Genomic DNA, 22,717 nt, shown 5'->3' on the forward strand with positions numbered 1-22,717 from the left:
GTGTGGCTCAAATGTTTATCTCAGTGGGATTCTCCACCAATGCGGGGGTGAGCGATGTTGAAATTTCTTGACATGCATCATCTTTCTTGGGTGTTGGTGTGTCTGGAAGCACGTCGTTAAATACCCTGGAACACCAGTTTAAACATTTATAATTTTTACCATTTCTCAAACAACTATTAATGTAGTAAATGGGTGAGAACGGGTCGTATCCACAGGGAAGCAAATTGAAAAATTAATATGTACTTAGATACGGACAAGAGAATACAATTGATAATTGTAGAAAATAAGAAAATAGAATCTATTATTGCTGAAATTAAATGTTTCAAATTTAAACTAGACAATAAATAAAAATTAGAATTTAATAAAGAATGGGAATCAACAAAGGAAATAAAAGAAATAAAAAAAAATTGATCCATAATCCGGATTCGATGGTGGTAGCTGTAGATCGGCCAGATAGCTTGCAAAAACCCCTCCTAACAAGAACCGGGCATCTATCATTTCTACAACCCTCGAACCCCTCCAGACACCTTAGCCTTGAGCCGAACGAATTCAAATCTACAAAATAGAGAAACAAACAAGAATTAGATCTAAAAAATTGCAGAAATAAAAATAACACAAAATAAAATAAAGAAAAGAAAAGAATGGTTGATCAGATCCAATGGCAGTAGTTGCAGAATGGTTAAACAGCTTGTATGAACCCCTCCTAACAAGATCTGAGCATCCTCCCCTTCTACAACCCTTGAACTCCTCAAGAAACCTTAGCCTTGTGAACTGGGTGAATTGACCAACATCTATAAGGCCCCTGGGACCCTTTTTATAGAGAATGGTGGATATAACTGGAATTAGAGAGAAAGAGGGGGTGGAAGTTGGGTTTTAGCAAAAATATGGGTGCCCCAGGGTTTAGAATGAAGGGTTAGGATGGTTCTAAGGTGATCCTAATGCTGAGAAGAAAAGGAGAAGGCCCCCAATATTATGTAAGGCTGAGATTTAATGGCTAAAGGTTGAATGGTGAACATTAGAAATTTAGTGGAAACTAGGGTTAGAATGCTAAAAAGAGAGTGCCTTATAATGGTAGGTGGAGATTAGAAGGGATGGAAGGTGAGGATTTAGCAGTTAGGGGTGGTTAGGGTTTGTTAAGAGTGAAAAGAATGGGTTAAAAGGCGCCCTAGGGTTTGCTAAGGCATGGGGAGCATGCTAATACAGTAAGAGGGGTGCCAAATTGGGTTTAGCAGCTAGGAGGCACCCTCCTACTTTCAGTTTTTCACAAAAACACCATCTTTTTCAGTTGAACTTCACACCAGCTTCCCAAAATCTGCATTTCAGCCATGAAATCTTTCCAATTTCCCTAGAATTTGCATATAGATCTTTAGAGGCCACAACATTGCATTTAACTGAGAAAATGGCATATCTTGACTATTCTAAGGCAAAAAATACCCCCGAATTAATGCCCTTAAGGCATCAAAATGCAGAGTTATCAGGTGTGTCAAATGGGATAGAAAAAAAAAACCAAACGGGTTAAAAGGTGGGAAAGAAGCCATCTTTGTAGGCTCGACTCTCATCTTCCTGTTTATTGGCTCAAGGTAGGAATAAGTAGGGTTGTTCATAACAAGACCCAAACTAACCAAACCAAACAACCCGGTCCGATCCAACCTGAGTTGGCCGGTTTTTCTTTAGCACCAGTCGGTTTTGGGTTACAAAAAAATAAACCGATGGTTCGGTTTGGTTTCAATTTTCATGTGTGAAAACCGAAACCGAACCGCCGAACCGACCCAAACCGACTTAGATATTATATATATATATATATATATATATAATATCTAATATATTTTAGTTTTAATATATATTTCATATATATTTATATATATACATATGTATATATATATATATATATATATATATATATATATATATATATATATATATATTTCCGCTTTATTTCAGAAATATACATATTATATATAAAATTTCAGATATTTAAATTATCAGTTTTAATTTATAGGCATCCAGCCTTTGCTTTCTTAGGCTTGAATCCTTAACATTCACACCGAGAGAATCATTCACAAAACTGACCCAAACCGACTCAAATCGATTCAAACCGACCAGGTCGGTTTTACTTAGTATTGGGTCGGTTTCGATTTCATTTCTAGGTGAACCGACAAGGTTGGGTCGGTTGGAAAAATGCCAATAAACCGACCCAACCTGACTTATAAACAGCCCTAGAAATCAGTCAAGGCTCAAACTCAAGCTTGATTGCAAGCCAAGATTTTTCTAAAAAATATATGTAAGACCTTATTCCTCGTTCCTTCAACCATTTCTTTTGTTGTCTCCAGCTCTATGTCCATCCGTTCACTCATCTTATCTATTCAATTTGTCGTTTCCTTCTGTTTAAATAAAAACAACAAAATTAATTGAAACAAAATTTAACTAAGAGTGGTTCAAATGTTTACCTCAGTGGGATTCTCCACCAATGCGGGGGTGAGCGATGTTGAAATTTCTTGACATGCATCATCTTTCTAGGGTGTTCGTGTGTCTGCAAGTGCGTCGCTAAACACCCCGGAACACCAGTTTAAACATTTATAATTTTTATCGTTTCTGAAACAACCATTAATGTTGTAAATGGGTGAGAACGGGTCATATCCACAAAGAAGCAAGTGAAAAATTAACATGTACTTAGATCCGAACAAGAGAATACATTTGAGAATTATAGAAAATAAGAAAATAGAATCTATTATTGCTGAAATTAAATGTTCCAAATTTAAACAAGACAATAAATAAAAATCAGAATTTAATAAGAATGGGAATCAACAAAGGAAATAAAAGAAATAAATAAAAAAAATGATCTAGAATCTAGATCCGGTGGCGGTAGCTATAGATCGGCCAGACAATTTGTAGAAACCTCTCCTACCAAGACCTAGACATCTGTCATTTCTACAACCCTTGAACCCCTTGAGACACCTTAGCCTTGAACTGAATGAATTCAGATATGCAAAATAGAGAAACAAACAAGAATTAAATCTAAAAGATTGCAGAAATAAAAATAACATAAAAGAAAATAAAGAAAAGAAAAGAATGGTTGATTAGATCCAGTGGTGGTAGTTGCAAAATTGTTGAATAGCTTGCAGGAACCCCTCCTGACAAGATCTGGGCGTCCTCCCCTTCTACAACCCTTGAGCTCCTCAAGAAACCTTAGCCTTGTGAAGTGGGTGAATTGACCAACATCTATAAGGCCCCTGGGACCCTTTTTATAAAGAAGGGTGGATATAACTAGAATTAGAGAGAAAGAGGGGGTTTAGAGTGAAGGGTTAGGATGGTTCTAGGGTGATCCTAAGGCTAAGAAGAAAAGGAGAAGGCACCCAATATTATGTAAGGCTGAGATTTAATGGCTAAAGGCGGAATGGTGAAGATTAGAAGTTAGGTGGCTCCTAGGGTTAGAATGCTAAAAAGAGAGTGCCCTAGAATGGATGGTGGAGATTAGAAGGGATGGAAGATGATGATTTAGCAGTTAGGGGTGGTTAGAGTTTGTTAAGAGTGAAAAGAATGGGTTGAAAGGCGCCCTAGGATTTGCTAAGGTGTGGGAAGCATGCTAATACAGTAGGAGGGGTGCTAAAGTGGGTTTAGCAGTTAGGAGGCGCCCTCTTACTTTCAGTTTTTCTCAAAAACACCCCCTTTCTCAGTTGAACTTCACACCACCTTCGCAAAATCTGCATTTCAGCAATGAAAACTTCTTAGTTTCCCTAGAATTTGCATAGATGCCTTTAGAGGCCACAACATTGCATTTAACTTGGAAAAGTGCACGTCTTGACTATTCTAAGGCCGAAAATACCCCTGAATTAATGCCCTTAAGGCATCAAAATGTAGAGTTATCAGGTGACTCAAATTGGAGAGAAAAAAAAAACTAAATTGGTTAAAAGGTGCAGAAGAAGCGATCTTTGTAGGCTCGACTCTCATCTTCTTGTTTATTGGCTCAAGGTAGGAATATGTAGGGCTTTTCATAACAAGACCCAAACTGACCAAACCAACCAACCCAGTCTGGTCCAACCCGAGTTGGTTAGTTTTTCTTTAGCACCGGTCGGTTTCGAGTTACAAAAAAACATAAACCGATGGTTTGGTTCGGTTTCAATTTTCATGTGTTAAAACTGAAACCAAACCGACCCAAACCGACTTAGATATATATTATATATATAATATATCTAATATATTTTAGTTTTAATATATATTTCATATATATACATATATATATATATATATATATATGTTTCAGCTTTATTTCAGAAATATACATATTATATATAAAATTTCTGATATATAAAATATCAGTTTTAATTTCTAGGCATCTAGCCTTTGCTTTCTTAGACTTGAATCCTTTAACGTTCACATCGAGAGAATCATTCACAAAACTGACCCAAATCGACCCAAACCGATTCAAACTGACCAAGTCAATTTTACTTAGTACTAGGTCGGTTTTGATTTCATTTCTAGGTAAACCGACCAGGTCGGGTCGGTTGGAAAAACGCAAGTAAACTGACCCAACCCGACCCGTGAACAGCCCTAGGAATCAGTCAAGGCTCAAACTCAACCTTGACTACAAGCCAAGATTTTTCTAAAAACTTTATGTAAGACCTTATGCTTCGTTCCTTCAACCATTTCTTTTGTTGTCTCCATCTTTATGTCCATCCGTTCACTCATCTCATCTATTCAATTTGTCATTTCCTTCTATTTAAATAGGGATCCTATGCCACAAAATTAATTGAAACAAAATTTATCTAAGTGTGGTTCAAATGTTTACATCAGTGGGATTCTCCACCAATGTGGGGGTTAGCGATGTTGAAATTTCTTGACATGCATCATCTTTCTTGGATGTGTCAAATGGGATAGAAAAAAAAAACTAAACGGGTTGAAAAGTGGGAAAGAAGCGATCTTTGTAGGCTCGAATCCTATCTTTCTATTTATTGGCTCAAGGTAGGAATCAGTCAAGGCTCGAACTCAAGCTTGACTGCAAGCCAAGATTTTTCTAAACAATATATGTAAGACCTTGTTCTTTGTTCCTTCAACCATTTCTTTTGTTGTCTCCAGCTCTATGTCCATTCGTTCACTCATCTTATCTACTCAATTTGTCGTTTCCTTCTATTTAAATAGGGATCCTATGCCACAAATCTAATTGAAATAAAATTTAACTAAGTGTGGCTCAAATGTTTACCTCAGTGGGATTCTCCACCAATGCGGGGGTGAGCGATGTTGAAATTTCTTGACATGCATAATCTTTCTTGAGTGTTGGTGTGTCCGAAAGCGCGTTGTTAAACATCCTGGAACACCAGTTTAAACATTTATAATTTTTACCATTTCTCAAACAACTATTAATGTAGTAAATGGGTGAGAACGGGTCGTATCCACAAGGAAGCAAGTGAAAAATTAATATGTACTTAGATAGGGACAAGAGAATACATTTGAGAATTACAGAAAATAAGAAAATAGAATCTATTATTGCTGAAATTAAATGTTTCAAATTTAAACAAGACAATAAATAAAAATCATAATTTAATAAGAATGGGAATCAACAAAGGAAATAAATAAATAAATAAATAAAATGATCCAGAATCTAGATCCGGTGGCGGTAGCTGTAGATCGGCCAGACAGGTAGTAGAAACCCCTCCTGACAAGAACCGGACGTCAACCATTTCTACAACCTTCGAACCCCTCGAGACACCTTAGCCTTGAACTAAACGAATTCAGATATGCAAAATAGATAAACGAACAAGAATTAAATCTAAAAGATTGCAGAAATAAAAATAACATAAAAGAAAATAAAGAAAAGAAAAGAATGGTTGATCAGATCTAGTGACGGTAGTTGCAGAATTGTTGAATAGCTTGCAAGAACCCCTCATGACAAGATCTGGGTGTCCTCTCCTTCTACAACCCTTGAACTCCTCAAGAAACCTTAGCCTTGTGAACTGGGTGAATTGACCAACATCTATAAGGCCCCTGGGGCCCTTTTTATAGAGAATGGTGGATATAACTGGAATTAGAGAGAAAGAGGGGGTGGAAGTTGGGTTTTAGCAAAAATATGGGTGCCCTAGGGTTTAGAATGAAGGGTTAGGATGGTTCTAGGGTGATCCTAAGGCTGAGAAGAAAAAGATAAGGCACCCAATAATATGTAAGGCTGAGATTTAATGGCAAAAGGCTAAATGGTGAACATTAGAAATTAGGAGGCTCCTAGGGTTAGAATGCTAAAAAGAGAGTGCCCTAGAATGGATGGTGGAGATTAGAAGGGACGAAAGGTGAGGATTTAGCAGTTAGGGGTGGTTAGGGTTTGTTAAGAGTGAAAAGAATGGGTTAAAAGGCACCCTAGGGTTTGCTAAGGCGTGGGGAGCATGCTAATACTGTAGGAGGGGTGCCAAACTGGGTTTAGCAGTTAGGAGGTGCTCTCCTACTTTCAGTTTTTCACAAAAACATCCCCTTTCTCAGTTGGACTTCACACCAGCTTCCCAAAATCTGCATTTCAGCCATGAAATCTTCCTAGCTTCCCTAAAATTTGCACAGAGACCTTTGGAGGCCACAACATTGCATTTAACTGGGAAAAGGGCACATCTTGACAATTCTAAGGCCGAAAATACCCCCAAATTAATGCCCTTAAGGCATAAAAATGTAGAGTTATCAAGTGTTTCAAATGGGATAGAGAAAAAAAAAATAAAAATAAACCGGCTAAAAGGTGGGAAAGAAGCGATCTTTGTAGGCTCGACTCTCATCTTCCTATTTATTGCCTCAAGGTAGGAATAAGAAGGGTTGTTCATAACTTGACCCAAACTGACCAAACCGACCAACCCGGTCCAATCCAACCCGAGTTGGCCAGTTTTTCTTTAGCACCGGTCGGTTTCAGGTTACAAAAAAACATAAACCGATGGTTCGGTTCGGTTTCAATTTTCATGTGTGAAAACCAAAACTGAACCAACTTAGATATTATATATGTATATATATATATATAATTTCTAATATATTTTTGTTTTAATATATATTTCTTATATATATATATATATATTTCAGCTTTATTTCAGAAATATACATATTATATATAAAATTTCTGATATATAAAATATCAGTTTTAATTTCTAGGCATCCTGCTATATATATATGTATATATATATATTTCAGCTTTATTTCAGAAATATACATATTATATATAAAATATCAGTTTTAATTTCTAGGCATCCTGCCTTTGCTTTCTTAGACTTGAATCCTTTAACGTTCACACCAAGAGAATCATTCACAAAACTGACCCAAACCGATACAAACCGATTCAAACCGACCTGGTCGGTTTTACATAGTACTGGGTCGGTTTCGATTTCATTTCTAGGTAAATCGACTAGGACGGTCGGTTGGAAAAACACCAGTAAACCGACCCAACCCGACTTGTGAACAGCCCTAGGAATCAATCAAGGCTCAAACTCAAGCTTGACTGCAAGCCAAGATTTTTCTAAAAAATATATGTATGACCTTGTTCTTCATTTCTACAACCATTTCTTTTGTTGTCTCCAGCTCTATGTCCATCCGTTCACTCATCTCATCTATTCAATTTGCCATTTTCTTCTATTTAAATAGGGATCCTATGCCACAAAATTAATTGAAACAAAATTTAACTAAGTGTGGTTCAAATGTTTACCTCCGTGGGATTTTCCACCAATGCGGGGGTGAGCGATGTTGAAATTTCTTGACATGCATCATCTTTCTTGGGTGTGTCAAATGGGATAGAAAAAAAAAACGAAACGGGTTGAAAGGTGGGAAAGAAGCATTCTTTTTAGGCTCGACTCTCATCTTCATGTTTATTGGCTCAAGGTAGGAATCAGTCAAGGGTTACAGAGCCTAAAAGGATTGTTTCTTTGAAAAGGTAAACTACTTACAGTGGTCAAAATAAGAAATCTAGAGATTGAGCATAGTCATAAGATGAGTGATGAATGTGACTAAACCCTCACCATTACCGTTCTCCATGGTTTTCTGGATATACTCGCCTTCACCTTGATTCATCGTGAAGGTCCATAAGAATTTTTACAGTGAAAAATCTTATCAACAATTAAGGTGGTCTTCAATGTTTTTGTTTTGATTTGTTTTTTAAATCGCTACATCAACAAAAGAAAAAAAAACAAAGTATATTTTTTAACTTTTTGTTTTCAAATGCAAAAAACAAGTTGGTTTTGTTTCGAAAAACAAGACTTTTGTTTTTGCACCCATCCTCCAAACCCATAAACCTCCAAACCCTGGTGTAGGTGGAATTCAACCCAAAATGTGGACATTTTTGCACCATTGGATGTAAGAGAATACAAAGACATGTGAAGCATTAGATAATGGGGACCAATGCTGAAAATGGTATTACAACACTGGTGCTAAACAAATACCAATGTTGTTTCCCCAGATAAAATTAACAGACTAAATATTGGCTAAAACAAATCCACATAATAAAATATATGGCTGAAAATTTTACTAACTATTTTCTAGTGAAAATCTTTTATCCTTTCTTTGTAAAAGTCCATAAAAACTTTTATAGTGAGAAATCTTATCAACAATTAAGGTGGTGTCCAATGTTTTTGTTTTGTTTTTTAGATTGCTACATCATCAAAAAAAAAAAAAACTTTATGTTTTTAAACTTTTATTTTCAAATGCAAAAAACAAGTTGATTTGTTTCAAAAAAATAATATTTTTGTTTTTGCACCCATCTTCCAAGCCCTGGTACAGGTGGAATTCAACCCAAGTCTCCACTGCAACCTGCAGGAGACCTTACCAGCCAGCCAAAGGACAATTTGCCAATACATGCTTTTGGAGCCATCAAAATAATGGTTTAAAAAAAAAAGAAATTATAGTGTGAAATTATGTGATTTATGGAAGAATATATCAAATAATCAAAAGAAAAATATTTTTGAAACTAGAAAATCAAGAACATGTTTTATAGTTTCACTTTTGAAAAGAAAAAAACATATACACAAATAAGAACATGTTATGTTGTTTTGAGAAACGATCTATTTTTGAACAAGATAGAGATTTTGATTTGTTTTTGAAATAGGCATTAGAAAAACAATTCACGTTGTTGAACGGACCCAAAGGTTGTCCTAAACAATTTTGTTTTTCTTTTTATGCTAACATCTCTAAACAAAACCTGAGATTTAACTTTGTTAAGAATGCAAAGCATTTATTGTAACATCGAGTTCAAGAGGATCATAGTACGCCTTCAATTAGAATAGGATTAACGAATTCTACTTTTGGAAGTAAATTGTTGGCATGGATAAAAGGAAATGAATATGTAAAACGAGTCATACCCCCATCGATTCAAATACATTTAGAAGTTAGGCCACTTGTTTTAGCCCTGCTAGAGGTTAGGGATAATGAAAAAATTATAATTTCAACTCAAATGTAAGTGATAACGTGCATGTCATATGCACGTATCGGTTTACTTCATCCTGTAAACTCCTATTCTCTCTTATCCTGTAAATATCTTTTCTACTATATTTCTCCTTCTTGTAGATAATCCCTATCCCGTAAACTTGTAAATTATCTTTCTAAAGGATAAATCTATCCTAATAAAATAAGGATTATCCTAATTAGGATTACATCTAACCTATCCTAATTCAGATAGAACTTCACTACTCTATATATATACCATCAAGGAAAGGAGAATAAAACACATTCGACCATTATTCTTAATTCTCTCTCTTATTACTCTCATATCAAAATCCAAATGAGTTGTTAAGGAATGCAAATATGATTAAAAGCAGCAACAACTTTGATTTCAGAATTTGTGAGATTGACATCATTCAAATTTAAAATCAACAAAATATCTATTACCTGATCAGTGATCTCTAGACTCTATTTGAAATAATACTCGTTCCAATTTGCAAACATTCCCTTAAGGAAACAGCCTGTCGAGTATTGACATGATTAGAAATTGAGAAACCAATTCTAATATACTTAACACACTCTTGATACCCAATCAATGAATATATTGTTGATGATACAAATACCAAAAGCCGAAATAGACCAACTCGTGTCCCACCCGAATTAGGATACGGGTTGAATCCTTGATCATATGAATGTGCATGGGTGGGTCGATATCACCGCCTTCCCCATACTGGTTTCCTTTTTTCTTTTTTTATCTTTTTTTACCGTTAATTGTCAACCAATTATTGGCCATGATTATGATTCTGTAATCATATGAATGTGCATGGGTGGGTCGATATCACCGCCTTCCCCATACTGGTTTCCTTTTTTCTTTTTTTATCTTTTTTTACCGTTAATTGTCAACCAATTATTGGCCATGATTATGATTCTGTAATCATATGAATGTGCATGGGTGGGTCGATATCACCGCCTTCCCCATACTGGTTTCCTTTTTTCTTTTTTTCTTTTTTTACCGTTAATTGTCAACCAATTATTGGCCATGATTATGATTCTGTAATCATTACTTATAATGGCCATCAGGCCCCTCTTTATATATACACTAATAGCTGGATGAAAAGTTATGAAAGAATTCCATTTCAACTCTCTATGCGTGATTTATTCTCTTGTTGAGTGGTGTTCACCATAGTTCCTAGGGTACATAAAAAGTTGTCTTCCCGGTTCAGGAAAGCCGGCTCAAGGAAGAGGTTGATACCATTTTGATATCAAAGTTGGTTGATCTCAACAAGGGATAGATTTGAGCCAAGTCCAGCTGAATACTTGGCTATTTGAGATCAGCTCGAAAAAATAGTGTTAGGCTCGAGCTAGACTGCAAGTTAAGCTTTTTTTGAAAATAAAAATTATACATTTAAAAATACTTATAAATTTATTTACTATTATACATAAAAAATAAAAATATTATTATATATAATAAAAATTATTTATTATAGTATATACATATATTTATATTTATATGTATGTATGTATGTATGTATATATATAAATTATTTATTTATTATACTAAGCTTGATGAGCCTTACGAGTTGAGTTTCATTAGGCTCAAGCTCGGCTAAAAGTTTGGTTTAAACCGAGCTGAGCTCGAATAGCTTGTAAGAAGCTCGGCTCATGGCCAACTCTAATCTCAGTGACATGGATGATGTGGATAGGGATGGCAATTTTCCCCATCCTTGACGGGGACCCAACTACACCAAACCGATGGGGTTGGGGATGGGGATGGGGATTGAGGTCCCTACCCCGCCCCAACCTCGATTATATATATATATATATATATATATATATATATCAATACATATTTAAAATATTATTTATAATTTAAAATTTTTATTTAATTTAAGTAAATTTATTTTTTTTTAAATACTATTATCTAAAATTTTTTTGGGGATTTAGGTTTTCGTGGGGAACCCATCCCCGTCGGGGATCGGGGATGGAGGACAAATTTTGTCCTGATGGGGATCGAGGATGGTGATGAGGGTTAATTTCAAAATCGGAATGGGGACGGGAAATATGATCCCTGCCCTGTTGCCATTCGTAGATGTGGAGCAACAGCTTAGTGGTATGGAACGAGCAAGAATTTTCTAGAACCCAGCAAGAATTTGGCTTGCGACTAGAGGAGATGATGAGCAAGCTCAACATGCTCTGCTTTGGTGAGGGACCTTTACGAAGAACAATTCCAAAGGCGTCGCAAGTTCAAGCTTACGACTCTACGCCAGCGGGAGGGTCGTAGAATGGATAGTTGCGTCGGATTAAGTTTGATGGCAACAACCTTGATGGGTGGTTGTTGTTGGTGAAACAGTATTTCTCATTACAGGAGATCCCAGAAGAGCAATTGGTTACAATGGCCAGTATGGGATTTGAGGGGAAGGAAATCAAATGGTGGTGTTGGTATATATAGGGATCTGCAGCCGTTGGAGGCAGTTTGTCACCGCTTTGGATAGTGGATAGTGGATAGTGGATAGCTTATTCAATGGGGCTGTCTGGGATGAGTTCACATCTCCGCCCCACAATGTTCCATAGCACATTTCTGCTGTATATTGGGAACATCTCTCAATGATGATATCATCGATTCTGGTACTATTATCGGGAGATGTTCCCAATACACGGCGGAGAAGTGTTGTGGGGCGGAGATGGGAAGGGACAGTGGACAGCCATTGGGGCTGTTTGAGGATTTCTTGGTAGGGCGTTTCATCGTGGAAAAACTTTAGTTGTTGGGGGCCAACAGCCTATGCTGTTGAGAAATTTTTTCGAAATGCCACGTTATCATGAGAATGGATAAATTAATAATTACATCTTAATTTATTTTGACTAAAAACCAAATCATGGGCTTGAATTGGTGAACTGCCCAGAACATGTCCACATGCCCAACCTAGAAACTGTCTCAACAGTAGGGGTGACTGAATCGTGGGATAATTTTCTAGACCGAACCGACATGTTCGATTTTTAAATCTAACCAAATCGATGCAACCAGTTAATTGCGGTTCAGTTTTTTGGTTTTTTATGCACTGAAAATTAAAAAAAAAAGAGGAAAAAACCATCATTTTGCAGATTGAGAGTGAAGAAGAGTGAACAGAACTAAGACTGAGATTAGATGAGAGATTGAGAGAGATGAGTGGTTGAGACTAAGAGAGAAGAGGAGGACGCCGGGGAAGAAGAAGAAGAAGAATCTGAGAGAGAGAACAAAGAGTAAGACAGATGGTCGCCTGATCGGACGTCGATGATGGTGACTTGATCGTCGGAGGCCGTTGATGATTGGATCGGAGGGCGGAGTGCCAAAGGTCGTTGATCCGTTGGGGAAGAAGAGAACTAAAACTGAGAATGATAAAGAAAACTTAGTCTCAGAGAAAGGCTGAAAAAGCCTGAGTTGGCCTTTTCGTCAGTCGCCAGTCTGCAAGCCTTTTGAAGAGAAAGGCTGAAAAAGCTTGAGCTAGGTTAACCATCGGTTTTTTAAATGGTTAACCGAAATTGCCGATTTTTTAAAAACATCAAACCGAAACTAAACCAACCGATTTGGTTTTTTGATTTTTTTTTTTTTTTTTGCTCACCCCTACTCAACAGCCTATGCTGTTTGGGCCCCAACGGCCAAAGTTAACCCTTTCATCGTTGGCGTTGAAAATTTTGAACTAGTCACTCTAGCGAGAGCTATCCGTTTGGCCTTGCTAGGAGTAGAAGAATATAACGCCAGAAGGAGGTTAGCAGACTTTTGGAAGAATACTCCAATGTCTTCTCTAAGCCCGAAGTGCTATCTCCTACCCAGTCCCACGACCATGCCATCACACGGAGCCCAGGGACTAGGCCCATTAATATTCAGCCTTATAGGTACTCCTATTAATAGAATAGGGAAATTGAAAAAAAAATGTGGGAAAGATGCTCCAAGTGAAGGGGTTATCAGACCAAGCACGAGTCTTTTTTCTGCCCGTCATATTGGTGAGAAATTATGTATGGACTCAACAAGGCCACTATTCCAGACAGGTTCCTCATTTCCGCAATCACGGCGATCACTTTCAGCAACGCCCCCATCGACTTTTCAGCCATTAATCAATGAAGTATTTAATGATGACGTGAGGAAATTTATTCTACTGTCCCTCCCCATCCTAGACAAAGGCACAATTTTTTTTCTTTTTTTGATAAAAGGAACAACAAAAAACACTACGCTGAGTTTGGAAGGAGTACAAATATAAATATGTAGAATGAAAAACCTTATATTTTGTATGTATTTATACTATATATATTTGTATTTGTACTCTTTCCAAACTGAGCCCGAGGATACATGATTAACCCCTCTTTTACATGAATTAAAAAGAGAATTAAGAGGTATAGGGGTAAGATGCTGAAACAAAAGACCTACGCAGTCTTGCTAGTTTTGCCATGTTATGGGCTTTAGTGACTCCAGCCCGTCTTACATTATCATAAAATGAGAGAAGATACATATTTGATATGCTCATGGACGGCTTGAATATCCCAACTAATGTTTCTCTCGGTTCCTTTTAGAGTCAGAAGACCTGCTTTCGCATCTGAAAGTAGAATAGCTTTGGAGAGGCCTAATAGTTCTCTTGCAATCGCCCACATCTCAGCTGCTGTTGGGGAAGTGGCCATACAAAGGCCAATTTTCGATGTCATCTTTACCAAGAAAGAGTTATTCAGGCTTCAAGGCAAGGCAACCACACTTTAAGACATCTCTCAGATGCCTCATGAGCACCCATACCCACTGATGGTCCAAATGACTCACATTAGCCGAATAATGGTACAATACTACCTACCACATGGCTATCAAGACAACACCATTCAAGATTGACAAACACAGGTCCGACAGACAATTTGGCAAAGCAGCATTGCTGCTCAACGATCTCAGAATCTGTCAACCTTTTTTTTTTCTTTTGCCCTTTAAGGTCCTTCGAATTGGCATCGCCTACACCCTATCCTTCATGTATCATGGTTGAAAAAGAAGTTGTATAGTATCAATCAATATGCACCAATACGAAAGAGTATCAACCCTGGTTTCAACAAATGGGAGCCTCACTAGGTTGGTCAATGCCCAGGCGCGCAAGTACCTTTAACCACAAACAGAGCCACTTCTTATTATTTCATGTCAATAAGCAAGGTTCTTAATATTGACACGAGCTCATACACCAGTAGTGTCGGTGTTTTTTTTATGTTTTACTTATTTTTTCGAAATCGGTTCAGAGGGGCTGGTTTAAGGCCCGACTACCCTCTAAACTAGTGGCTGACCTGATACAACCCCTGTAGGGGCATATCAAGAAGCCACCGGCACAATAAGTATCGGCCGATATGGGTCAATATGTATCGATATTTTAAACCTTGTCAATAAGTGTAATAAATTAACTTTTATTAAAATTAATGTCTACATGCAAACCAAAAAAGCAACATACATTCTTTTTCAATAACTCCAATTAAAAATTAATAAAAAACAATATTCAAAATTAATATTTTATAAATCAATAGAATTAATAATTTATAGAGTCTACATATATATCAAAAAATGAATTTTAGTTTCAAAAATTTATACAAATAAAATATTAATAATAGAATAATTATTTTTTGAGAGTAATAATAGGATAATTATTTTAATACTTAAAATTGATAAATTTGCATATGATATATATCTTAAATTTTTTATAAATTATTAATTAATATTTAATTTTCATTAAATAACAATATATTTATTATTTACAAAAATAAAAATATTGTTTACAAAATATTTGAAAATATAATATAAATTCAATCTCAAATCCATTAATCTACACTTTGTATAAAAAATAATTTTTAAATTTAAAATTTTATAAAAGTAAAATATTAATAATAGAATAATTATTTTAGTAATTAAAATTTATGAATTTTCATATGATATGCATCTTCATATTTTTAATAAATTTGATATATTTTAAGTTAATATTATATATTTTTATAAATTATTAATTGATATTTTAACTTACATTTTATAATAACATATTTATTGTTTACAAAAATACAAATATTGTTTACCAAACATTTGAGAATTAATTTTTAGTTGAACTTTTTGTTAATGTTAAAAAATAAAATTAGAAAAAAAAATTAATATAATAATTTAAACATAATAATTGCATATGCTTTATGCCTTACACTTTAATAGATAATAAAATAATATTAATTTTTTACATACATTAATTTATAAAAATTTATATAAAATGTGCCTTGAACTCTTGATTGACGCATTATTAATAAAATTGTATAATATCTATGTATCTTACTATATTAATTATAATATATTTCTTCATATATATCATTTAATTACACAATTCCTATGTATTTATACATTATTTATAATTATTCTACCATTAAACTTAATGTTATTAATATTTTTATAGAATTTATATGCAATTTCCTTATGTATCCAAATGTTTCCATATTTTTTGTCCATATCCATATATTTCCTAAATATAACTATATCCATATCCATATTGTCCAATATGATACAATACTCGATACCCATATTTCAATCCTTGCATTAACGACTGAATGAAATGGTTAAAAAAAAATCCTCTCGCTGAGCTGTGCCCAACACCATTATCTCGCAGGGGATGCAAAAAGCTATCTTCCTGGCTCAGTGAAGAGGTTTATACCAGCTGATTTTTCATCTTTCTCCATTGCAAGAAATCGCTGAAATCCAAAGCACACTCTATCTGTACACCGTAGATGCACCCCAGGAATCAGTCAACGGTTGGCAAAAACTTACTGAATCACGACCAAATAGGTTTCCAATCCCAACAGCATCCCCATCATTTCAGAAGCCATCACAAGCAAAGGAGTCACAGTAATGGGTTATGGCAAAAGGGAAAGTCTATTGTCTAGAATCATTTGGTGCTCCCAAGCGATCCCTTGAGAGCATCTCCAAGAATTTCTTTTAAATTGTTACTATCTTGTTAATAAAGAATATCAAGAACAGGAGATTTAACAAGACAGTCAAACAAACACAAGAATGGAAGCTCTCAGAAGTCGGACGATCTTGAAGCAGCCTGCATTATTTCATCCGAATGATATGACAGCGAGAAATGGATAATAACTTGCATTTGCAATGGCCCGAACACGTGCAAAAGAAAATACCTTTTATGGTTATATATCCATCAAACTTGATTTATCGACATTAGGGATGGTAATTTTCCCCACTTCCCCAATTCCCGTAGGGATCCACCCCGAATGAGGCAAAGATGGGGATGATTTTTCCCCCGTGGGGACGGGGATGGGGAAATTTTCATCCCCATTAGCGGGAATGAGGCGGGGATGGAGAGAGCACTCCCTACCCCATGGAGACCCCGATCCCCGCTTCATGGGATCCCCACTAATATATATATGTATATATGTATATATACGTTATATATGCAAATATGTAAACACACATCTATGTATTAATATTTTTAAAAATAGGGTTAAATATGTTTGAATATTTTTTAATACGATTGTAAATATTAATTATTTTATTTTTATTTAAAAAAAAAAACAAAATGATTAGCATTATAAAGAATCACGGGACGGGGACGGGGATGGGGACGGCCCCGTTGCCATTCCTAATCAATATCTTCAACATGTTAATTATAGAGGCATGAAGCTTCCTATACACAGACTGGGGAGCCTATTCTACTGAAGCTTCTTCTTTTTTATCTTTCTAGTGTATTTGTGAAATTATAACTTCTCTATACCTTATATCAACCTGGTTTGTATAAACAATATTTTCTACTGACAATAAGCAATAATGCCGATCGGCCCAGTTTGTCAAATCTACAAGGCTTCCTTGAATCAATGCCTTTTGGTAGACAATAAGACCCAGGGGACGGGGCAATGCATGGGTAGTTGAGATACATAGAAGCATGCAACGAGGAAATAGCAGGGAAGCTCACAATATGTGAAAAAACAAGAACCAGCACTTTCAAACCACTAACAACTTGATAAAGTAGTATGTTCTCGTGTCTTTTTTATCAGTAATTATTGAGTATTTTATTATTTATAAGAATGAATGATATACAAAATGAAAATGAATTATTAGTTTGGACTCTGGAATTAAGCCTGATTTTCTAATGTGACTTTCATTGCAAGATTTGCTCTGAACACTATGAAAATGGTAAACAAAGGATCACATGCATCTAAGAAATAAACTAAAGATACTTGTGTCATTTAGAAGCCAAAGATATCTAAGTCGGATGTGTACTTCTGGGCACTGTCTTAAAATTGCAATCTAACTCCTTTGCAAGTCACACTAATGAAAATTTATGCCCCAAATGATGATGGAATAGATTACCATCTAATATCTACACAAAGAAAAGAATCGATCAAATGACACCAGAAAAGAAAGCATCGAGTCAAATCCAACTACTGACGTAAATGACAGAACTATGCCCTAATTTGAAAACACAGGAATGGAGCCATGCTACATGTTTGCTAAGAGTATACATGGTTGAGTACCAGAGACAATGCAGTCCATTAAGCCTTCAGCTTCCCATTTGTTCCACGCCTACCATGCCAGGTGCCACTCCTATCACCCTTCATCTGGTTCTTCTTGGCTGCCACCGAACACTGATCAGCCCGGCTACCCTTGTTGCTCATTTCTATTTGAATTTTCCGTCGCCTCATCCGGTTTTCTAACCGAATGCCACGCAAGGCCCTAACCCTGCACTCAATCTCCAAAGCCTGTGAGAAATTCCAGATTCTAACAACACCTTCTTCCCCACCACATACAATACGATCAGCACCTATGTCAACTGTAAACAAATTGCACCCAAACCCATGTAACATCCTCTGAGGGGCTTCCACACCTACTGAAGACTTTGTTGATAAAGAGCGCCTTTGCGGTCTCAATAGCTTTCTCACGTCAATCAGTGATAACTTCCCATCACTAGAAGCAGACACAAGCCAGGGAAACTCAAATGCAAGGGAGTGGACTGGACCTGTGTGTGGAATCCAGGTTGCAACCTTACAAACATTAGCTTCTGTATCATGTCTCATGATTTCAAACATGTGAATTGCTCCATCTTCTCCTCCAGTGAAGAGAAGGTCTCCTGTATGACTCCTTGCCAGAGAACATGTATTACCCACATGAGCATTTTGAACAATAGAAACTTGATCCCCGCCATTAACATCCCAAATGTACACATCCCTGCCTGCTGTGCTTGCGACAGTAGAGTCACGGGGGACAAGACCCCAAACCCAATCAGCATGCCTCAAGACCTTCACACACTTCAACAGGGATCGGTCCCAGACACGAACAGTCATGTCCCATGAGCCACTGTAAATTCTGGTAGGATCCAATGCAAGGCAAGTAACAGGCCCTTCATGTTCCCACAGGCGGAACTCAAAGTTCTGGTTCTGGGAACCTGTAATGTCGAACAAATGTGGGTTTCCTTCAACAGCCCTCCAGCACTGTAAGAAACCATCAGTCCCTCCAGCTACCAGAAGCTTTGTATCAGCAGCAACTGCTCGGATTGTGCACCCCAGTGGCCGAGACGACGCAATTAGCAACCCTTCTTCCATGTCCCACATCCTGACAATCAAGTCGTAACCCCCAGTAAATATAAGCTTCGCCGAGGTCAGAATGAAAACTGAGCGAACTGCTTCAGTATGGCCATATAGAGCATCAATGCTGTACCGCCCCATGAAAGTCTTGCTCCTATATTCCCTCTCTACAAAGAGCTCCTTCCATGATCTGTCGTCTGGAAATCCGGAACCAGGGGGAACCGCCTCCACCGGCAGGCCCCATCTTTCGCAATAGAATTCCTTCCATCCATGATGATCGGATGCAAGCCTGTGAAGGAATGTAGATACGCAGGAGACAATTCCCAGCTCTTTGGCGTCCAGGCAATGGAGGATTTCAGATAATAGGGCTGGAGGAAGGTCGGTGATTGATCTCCGGCCATTATTAAAATCCGAATCATCCGAATTAGATAGTTTCTCGGTTTTAGATGTCGCGGTGCCCTTCTTGGGCTGGAATTCAAAACTGGGTCTCGGTGTTACTGATTTCCGGCTCTCCTTTGTGGAATCAAAGTTCGAATCAGCTGAAGGAATGTAAGATCTGAACTGGGGTGATGCAACTTCTTCGTCCGAAGGATTATCTATACAATCTACAGAATTCTTCAACAACAAACCCCCTGTTTCGTGACATTCAAATGCCATAAAATGAATACGAAAGACCACCCAAACCACCTGAATCAACTATTTCTCGAAAAAAAAAAAGAACAAGAGCCCCTCTCTTGCAGAATTGCAAAACTAAACTGGAAACCTACAATTCTAAAACCCAATCAAACAGAAACCCCCAGAAATCAACGAACCCCAACCGTTCTGCCTCTATAAGATCAATCTAGAAAATTTTCCTGGAGTCAATAAAACCTAAATTTTCAAGACCCTAATTTCATCGAAGGACGTATCACCCGGTCAGAAATAAAAACTAATCGAAAGAAAGGAAGAAACTCACCTTTTACAGTATCAGAATCAGAGAGACACAAAACAAAACTAGGAGTAAAATGCTGGAAATTGAAAGAAAATCTGATCTTTCGATGACCCAGAAACGGAAGAAAAAAAAAAAAAAAAAACAAGAAAAATACGCAGAAATAAAACCACTGTATATGAAGAAAGGATCGTCGAAGAGATCAGAAAGAGGGAAAAAAGATGAACTATCTAAGGCGTACCTCAGAGATTTCGAGCAATTTTGGAGAGAGAGAGAGAGACTTTCAGATTGCTTGAGAGAAACAAAAAAGAAAAAAAAGTTCAAAGCGGTGGCTTAAATGAGTTGTGGTTTCTCAACCGTCCATTTAAAGAAGATCTACGGATAAGATTAGGAAAATGGGCGTCAAACCACTAGTTAACAGCCGTTGGATTGAAATTAGACGGTTCAATGATCTCATACTCCTACTTGTCTGCGTATCCGAGAGATGACACGACACCACATTCCACATGCAGTCCGATACGGAATGAATCGAACCGGATATAGGAAGATTCAAAATTGATTCCCTTTTAATGGGGCTGCAACTTGGGTTATTCCGGACCAGCCCGAAAAAGTCGGGTTGGGTTGAAGTTCGGGTTAAGGTTGGAAAGCATGAAGCCGATCTAATTTTGGGATGGATTGGGTTAGGGTTGAAGCATTGATCAATCTGACAATATTTATCTACCTATATTATTATAAATCGGATATTTGTCTTTGAATGTGGTGCATTGTCATAAAAGGTATTTTGCACTATACATATTCATATTTCTACTCTTCCCAAATATAAAGATTGTAAATACAATATACTTAGTTTGGAAGGAGTGAAAATGCGATCTGAACAATGCAAAGCCTTGTATTTTTGTATTTCTATTTATGTATTTGTATTCTATATATTTATATTTATACTTTTCCCAAAGTAAGCTTTATAACTTACAAACATGTTCCCTTCACACTAGTATGTATAAATATAGGGTCTGTTTGGTCCATAGTGGAAATCAGAATCAAAATTTCTTAGAATCGGAATGATTTATTCCCATAGTTTATTTGGTTTATATAGGAATCAGAATATGAATGAGATTTCATTCCCAAGGGAGGGGGAGGGAATGGATATTCCCTCAAATGGGGGAATGCCATACTAAAAGGAATGGGAATGGAATTTTTGAAAGAATGTGCAATCCATCATATGGATGGACAAACCATGCTGGATGGTTGGGTGAAATTTCAAAATTTTTCTTTCACATTCTGGGAATTGAATTCCTAGTTTTAGAAAAACTGCATTTTTCAATGGTCGTTCTTGCACCAAAATCGGATTAGATTTGAAACCAAAAGAAAGGTAGAAGTATACCTGATATGGAATCCACAAATGTAGCTCTCAAAGTGGTAGTTCACACCCAAACTAAATCCCAAAACCAGCCTCCACTAAAGGTGGCATGACTTGAAACGAAGTTGGTTCAGCAATGTAGTTTTCAGCAAAACTACAATCCAACTCTTTGGATCGTACAAGGGAGGTGAGCACAAATTTTCTTTACAACTTTCTTGCAAAATTTAGAGAAGGGACTAATAAAAAATCAATCCAAGAAGGGGAGGTCGAACTAGGGTTTCTGACAGTAAGAGTAGAGAGGGAGAACTAAAAGCAAAAGATGATCTGGAGCAATTTGCCTCCTCCCTTTTTATAAGCCTTAAGGAGCACCACTCATAATCTGATTATGAGGTTTTGCAATCCAAATCTTTATTTGGATTTGTACTCTATCAGCAAATAAACCATTATCCTTTTATAAGAATGGGTGCTCTATACTCGTATTCACCCGTATCATATGATTGCTTAAGCTATCATGTGACATCTTGATTAATCTAATAATCATGGGCTTTAGGCCCATTAAACAAGTGGCTCACATCCCAAGAAAGTTAGTGCATTTAGGTTCAATTTGTTTAGTGTAGGACCCCAACAATGACCTCACATAAGCCTACATGGGTTCGGCCCAGCCTATGTAAAAAGGCCTAGCCAAATTCACTACTAAATGCAATGAACCCTTGAGTTCATCAATATGGGCTCAATATGGGTCCAACATTTATAGTTAAATGATCCTTGAATCCAGTCATCTTATGAAGGCCCAAGGATAATGAACTTAAGCAAGATATAACCCATCAGGTAAACAACTCTTAATGGTCTCTTACACTGAACTTCTTAGCCCACAATGACCAAACACTGCCCGATAGAGAAGGACATCTCCCCTGACTACAAGGTGCAGTGTTGCACTCTCTACTCGGATGATTCTGGGAATTAAAAACTTTTTGCAAACATTTTTCTTGAAACATAATATAAAAATATCAATATAAATATATTTTGCAAAACAAATCTCAAACACGGTTGAAATCGACTACCAATAGTTTTTGTTTCCATCAAAGAGAGTATAGTCCCGATCATTCATTTTGTCCGATAAAAGGGGTTGATCCTATCACTATGATCACCCGCTAAAGTGAATTCTCAGACTGCCCCAACATACCCAAGTTTTGACCCCCAAAGGATCTCACGATTGACACATCAAAGACAATCCAATCCAACACTCAGTGCAGTACCATAATCAAGTCTAGAGGTTAGGTGTAACTTTTCAATTTTGCCCATCAAACTCTATGGTCCAAGACATAACTGAAAATTGGTTCGGGTTCAATGCTTCAAACAAACACACACTACACGTGCTTCGGGTCTAACCCTAACAACCGAGACAAGCTACCCCAACCTCTTTGGCAGTACATTAGTGTCATTCTTGGCAGGATATACTCCCCAACTTTATCCAATGATTAAGAACATTTTAAACTAACATG

At 36.8% G+C, this 22,717-nt stretch overlaps 1 protein-coding gene and 1 long non-coding RNA gene across 2 annotated transcripts; both read right to left on the reverse strand.

Annotated features, from left to right (window-relative positions):
- Nucleotides 1-279: 279 nt before the first annotated feature.
- Nucleotides 280-3,620, reverse strand: LOC148866974 (uncharacterized). Its single transcript, XR_016110617.1, has 2 exons — nt 2,448-3,620; nt 280-555 (listed from the first exon to the last, which is right to left on the reverse strand). It is a non-coding gene; the product is annotated as an uncharacterized LOC148866974 (long non-coding RNA).
- Nucleotides 3,621-17,565: 13,945 nt separating this feature from the next.
- FBX2 (F-box protein 2) lies at nt 17,566-20,187 on the reverse strand. The gene has a single exon (XM_088980196.1). It carries the CDS (start codon nt 19,585-19,587, stop codon nt 17,902-17,904), a length of 1,686 nt encoding a protein of 561 aa, XP_088836322.1. The 5' UTR covers nt 19,588-20,187; the 3' UTR covers nt 17,566-17,901.
- Between the last annotated feature and the right edge of the window lie 2,530 nt (nt 20,188-22,717).

The sequence above is a fragment of the Nelumbo lutea genome, chromosome 3 (assembly GCF_056320005.1).
Source record: "Nelumbo lutea isolate HS-2025 chromosome 3, American lotus-T2T, whole genome shotgun sequence".
Classification (NCBI taxonomy): Eukaryota; Viridiplantae; Streptophyta; class Magnoliopsida; order Proteales; family Nelumbonaceae; genus Nelumbo; species Nelumbo lutea.